The sequence below is a fragment of the Penaeus vannamei genome, chromosome 20 (assembly GCF_042767895.1).
Source record: "Penaeus vannamei isolate JL-2024 chromosome 20, ASM4276789v1, whole genome shotgun sequence".
Taxonomy (NCBI): domain Eukaryota; kingdom Metazoa; phylum Arthropoda; class Malacostraca; order Decapoda; family Penaeidae; genus Penaeus; species Penaeus vannamei.
In genome coordinates this window covers 33,499,774-33,505,399 of record NC_091568.1, presented here as the reverse complement: position 1 = coordinate 33,505,399, position 5,626 = coordinate 33,499,774, and the positions used below count along the sequence as shown (strand labels likewise).

Genomic DNA, 5,626 nt, shown 5'->3' with positions numbered 1-5,626 from the left:
GCAGCCAAGCTGTCGGTGACGGAGCCCCCGGGCTACGTGATCCGCACCCCGGCCATCCCCTTCACGGCCGAGGAGGACCTCGCCAGCGCCGGCAGGGGATTCCAGCAGGCTCCTTCCGCTAGCCTGGGATTCCAGCAGGCTCCTTCCGCTAGCCTGGGATTCCAGCAGGCTCCTTCCGCTAGCCTGGAATTCCAGCAGGCCCCTTCTGCTAACTTGGCCTCCATTCCTTCCGCTGTTCCTGCTGCTGCCTCTAGACCTGCTGCTCCTGCTGCCCCTAGGCCTGCTTCTGCGCCTGCTGCACCTGCCCCTCTGTACCAAGGACCTGCTGCTGGGTCCTCCGGCGTGCGCGGACAGCAGGCCTTCCAAGGGGCCGCCTCTCAGGGTCCTCAGGTGGGCGGCTTCTTGTCTCTTCCTCTTTCTTATTCTTCTTCTTCTTCCCATCATGTTGTTCTGAATGAATCGAGCTCAAATAAACGCATATCAGCATACCAAACCGGATATAGGAAGTAATCTCAAACAGTGTTTAACCACATGCCACATGACGACACAAAAATCGTAACAATTAATTGCCCTTATAACGCCAAAATCAAAATATTTAATTGCTCTTTCTAACGTCAAAAATCATGATAATTAATTGCTCTTTCTAAAGCCACAAATCTAATGAATTAATTGCTGTTTCTAACGCCAAAATAATAATCATTGCTCTTTCTTACGCCAAAAATCATAATAATGGTCTTTCTAACGCCAAAAATTATAATAATCAACTTCTCTTTCTAGCGCCAAAAATCAAAATAATTAATTGTTTTTTCTAACGCCATAAATCAAAATAATTAATTGCTCTTTCTAGCGCCAAAAATCATAATAATTAATTGCTCTTTCTAGCGCCAAAAATCAAAATAATTAATTGCTCTTTCTAACGCCAAAAATCATAATAATTAATTGATTTTTCTAACGCCAAAAATTATAATGATCAATTGCTCTTTCTAGCGCCAAAAATCAAAATAATTGATTGCTCTTTCTAGCGCCAAAAATCATAATTATTAATTGATCTTTCTAGCGCCAAAAATCATAATAATCCATTGCTCTTTCTAGCTACAAAAATCCCATTAATCATCTTCTCCTTCTAACGCCCTCCACCTGCCCCTCAGGCGCCTGCGCAGTACAACTTCGGCTACGCAGTGAACGCCGACGACGCCGCCGGCAACAGGCTGGACTTCGGGCACCAGGAGGAGCGCAACGGAGCTCAGACCTCCGGCAGGTGGGTTGGATCTCGGCGCCCCGCTTTCTCTCTTTCGTTCTTTTATTCTCTTTTTTTTATTCTCACTCTCTTTTTCTTATTCTTTATCTCTTTCTCTTATGTTCTCTCTTTTATTCTATTTTTTACATTTTCACTCTATTTTTCTTATTCTCTCTCTCTTTCTCTTATGTTCTCTCTTTCTCTTACTCTCTCACTCTCTTGCTCTCTCTTTCTCTTTCTCTTGCTCTCTCTCTCTCTCTCTCTCTCTCTCTTTCTCTCTCTCTCTCTCTCTCTCTCTCTCTCTCTCTCTCTCTCTCTCTCTCTCTCTCTCTCCCTCCCTCCCTCCCTCCCTCCCTCCCTCCCTCCCTCCCTCTCTCTCTCTCTCTCTCTCTCTCCTCCCTCCCTCCCTCCCTCTCTCTCTTTCCCTTTCTTTTTCTCTCTACTCTAGTTTTTGGAAAATCTTAGTTATCTTTGTCTACTATATTTATTTTCACAGTATAATTTCTCAGTTATCTTTAGCAATTGATGCTTTGATGACTTCAGTTACTTTCATTATTTTACTTTCGACCTCTTTCTCTTTCCTTCTGTTCACGCCCTTCTCCTTTCTTAAGCGACGAAGCGCTTTCTCCTTCCCCGCTTCGCTCCGCCCACAAACACGCCGCTTTTCTTCCTTTTCTCTTTGTTTACTCTCCGCTTCTCTCGTTTGTCCTTTTCATCTTTTTTCCTGTCTCTGTTTATATGGATGTCTGTCTGTCTTTCCTTCTCTGTCTCTTTTATCTTTCTCTCTCTATCTCCTTTCTCTTTCTGGTTGTTGCTTTTCCTCTTTATCTGGTTCTTTCCTTCTCTGATTATCTGTCTGTCTGAATGATTGTCTGTTTCTCATTTTTTCTCTGTCTCTGTCTCTTCCCCCCCTCCCCCCCCTCTCTCTCTCTCTATCTATCTATCTCTCTTCCTCCTTCCCTCCCTCCCTTTCTCTCTTTTTCCCCTCTCTCTCTCTCTTTCATCATTCTTTTCCACTACCAGTCCTCCAAAACCGACTTATTATCCCTCTTGTCTCCTTATCCCCTTCAAGCTACTTTATTTTCCACATTATTTTCACGATCTTATGCTAATCCAACTTATTTAGCCATTCTTGTTTGATCAAAATAATTTCCTTACCTGATTTAGTAAGAATCCCCCGAAATTATATGATTATCAGTCATGGATTTTTGCTTTTACAATAACTTCCTTACTCATCTCCCTAAACACAGAAATCCATCCTCATCCACATTAATCCACTCTTAACCATCCTCTTATCCTACCAGGTTACTCTCATCCACATAACTACCCAGATCCACCTCGTTCAGATCCACTTCCCTACTTCTTCATCCACTTCGAATCCACCAAATTCCACCCACCGTCTATCTCTCTCTCTTTCTCGTTCTCTCTCTCTCTCTTTCTCGTTCTCTCTCTCTCTCTCTTTCTCGTTCTCGTTCTCTCTCTCTTTCTCGTTCTCTCTCTCTCTTTCTCGTTCTCTCTCTCTCTTTCTCTGTCTCGTTCTTTCTCTTCTCTCTCTCTCTTTCTCGTTCTTTCTCTTTCTTTCTCTCTCTCTCTTTCTCGTTCTCTCTCTCTTCCTAGTTATCCACCTAACTGCACCAATTCCACCCACCATCCCAGCTATCCACCTCACTTCACCAAATTCCACCCACCGTCCCAGCTATCCACCTCACTCCACCCACCATCCCACCTATCTCCACCTCACTCCACCCACCGTCCCAGCTATCCACCTCACTCCACCCACCATCCCAGCTATCTCCACCTCACTCCACCCACCGTCCCAGCTATCCACCTCACTCCACCCACCATCCCACCTATCTCCACCTCACTCCACCCACCGTCCCAGCTATCCACCTCACTCCTCCCACCGTCCCAGCTATCTCCACCTCACTGCACCCACCGACCCAGCTATCCACCTCACTCCACCCACCATCCCACCTATCTCCACCTCACTCCACCCACCGTCCCAGCTATCCACCTCACTCCACCCACCATCCCACCTATCTCCACCTCACTCCACCCACCGTCCCAGCTATCTCCACCTCACTCCACCCGCAGCTACTTCGTCCAGCTCTCCGACTCCCGCCGGATGAGGGTCGACTACACGGCGGATGAGTTCGGCTTCCACCCCGTCGTGACCTTCGAGGGCGAGGCTGTCTTCCCCGTGGGCGCCGCCGCTACGCCCATCAGCTCCTCCGCCCGCCGCCCGGACCAGCTCTACGCCGCCCCGAGTCGGAAGTAGGGTGGGAGAGATAGGAAGCGATAAGGATGGGGAAGAAGGAGAGGAGGAAAGAAGGAGGAAGGGGAAGGAGGTGAAGGAAGAGAGAGAGGAAAGGAAGGAGAAGGAGGAGGAGGTGAAGGAAAAGAAAGGAAAATAAAGAAAATGGTGACTTAGAGAAGGCGAATGAAGAGAGAGAAAAGGAGAGAGAAGGAGAGTATGATGGTTGTGTCGCCGCATTTAAATTGGATCTCGTTCAATGTCGTTTTTTAGAGATCGAAGGAAAAACACACACGCACACTAATGGTAGGAGATAAAAGGAGAAATATATATATATATATATATATATATATATATATATATATATAGAGAGAGAGAGAGAGAGAGAGAGAGAGAGAGAGAGAGAGAGAGAGAGAGAGAGAGAAAGAAAGAGAGAAAGAGAAAGAGAGAGAGAGAGTGAGAGAGAGAGAGAGAGAGAGAGAAAGGGAGAGAGTGAGAGTGAGAGTGAGAGAGAGAGAGAAAGAAAGAGAGAAAGAGAGAGAGAGTGAGAGAGAGAGAGAGAGAGTGAGAGAGAGAGAGAGAAAGAGAGAGAGAGAGAGAGAGAGAGAGAGAGAGAGAGAAAGAAAGAAAGAAAGAAAGAAAGAAAGAAAGAAAGAGAAAGAGAAAGAGAAAGAGAGAGAGAGAGAGAGCGAAGGAGAGAGAGAGAGAGAAAAAAAAGAGAGAAAGAGAGAGAGAGAGAGAGAGAGAGAGAACGGACATACACATTTACACGTCCTTTAACGACGGTCTAAGGTACTGGTTATCCCAAGACATTGTATTGTAGTCAAACGCTTCTTAGTTAAGTTATAATCACGTATTTCTAGAACATTCTACATCTTGACAACATGTAGCATGATATTTTTATACGGCATAGAGATTTATTGTTTTGATAATAAAAATAAACAAAAAAGTTTTATGATTTGAATAACCATTTGCTTATGGATATGCACATCACATGTCAACAACTACAGTTATCCTTATATCATGTTATATATATATATATATATATATATATATATATATATATATATATATATATATATATATATATATATATATATATATGTACATGTATATGAATTTATATGTGTATACATATATACATACATATATATATATATATATATATATATACATATATATATATATATATATATATATATATATATATATATATATATATATATATATATATTCGAGCTCTGGCCAGGGCCCATGCCCCGAAAAAAAAACAATCAATTCCCATCCAACTGAACCGAAAACAAAGGAGCAGGCCACAGCGTTATATATTAACAACTTTCATACCGTAAAACCATAAACCATAACCAGAGACCTATTTAAGTTCACTTATTCTCAGCAACTACAAGGAGTTGGGGGGAGTTCTTGGGCGCGTTAGAAAGGTCTCGAGGTCCTGCGTGGCTTAGGCTATGTGGGGTCACGATGCGAAAAAACCCTAAATTACCGCATAAATATTGAAGCAACAGTACATGGTTGCAGGTTTATTTAGGGTGCTATAGAAACCTATCACAGAGTAAATGACTAATTTAGACTAGGTACGGTATAAAAAAAATTCATACCCCTTATAGACCCCTTAATAAAGACACCCCTAACCAACGGCAAGGGTTACAGAGGTGATCCAGGGTGCTATGGACAGCTATCACCTAGTAAATGAGAATGGATATGGTTTGAGTACTCGTATACCTCTTATAGACCCTTTATAGACAGACACCTTAAACACCCCTAAACAACGGAATGGGTTAGGGAGATGATCGAGGGGGCTATGGAAGGCTATGACAGAGTAGAGGCGATTGGGCACGGTTTGAGATCTCGCTTTCCCTTTAAATAAAGCGGGCGTAGGTACATGCGTCACCTTTTTAGGGCGGCGCCTCTAAATTGCATTTTGAGCGTGATATATATATATATATACATATATATATATATATATATATATATATGTACATGCATATATACAGTATGTATATATGTATATATATATGTAAAAAGATATATACACACACGTATATATATGTGTGTCATTGTGTGTGTGTGTGTGTGTCTGTGTGTGTGTGTGTATGTGTGTGTGCTGTAGGTTGCAG

General features: G+C 43.1%; 1 protein-coding gene across 2 annotated transcripts in view; it reads left to right on the top strand.

Annotated features, from left to right (window-relative positions):
- The window catches only part of LOC138865343 (pro-resilin-like), a 13,037-nt gene extending 9,205 nt beyond the window's left edge, over nucleotides 1-3,832 (top strand). Inside the window, exons 2-5 of one of the 2 annotated variants that reach the window (XM_070135696.1) lie at nucleotides 1-168; nucleotides 199-390; nucleotides 1,149-1,258; nucleotides 3,332-3,832. The exon at nucleotides 1-168 is cut by the window's left edge and continues 51 nt beyond it. In XM_070135696.1, the coding sequence (XP_069991797.1) occupies nucleotides 1-168; nucleotides 199-390; nucleotides 1,149-1,258; nucleotides 3,332-3,515 (654 nt within the window). In that variant the 3' untranslated portion in view covers nucleotides 3,516-3,832. Of the gene's footprint in view, nucleotides 391-1,148; nucleotides 1,259-3,331 lie in introns of both variants that reach the window. The other variant, XM_070135695.1, reaches the window with a different exon arrangement.
- Nucleotides 3,833-5,626: the final 1,794 nt, after the last annotated feature.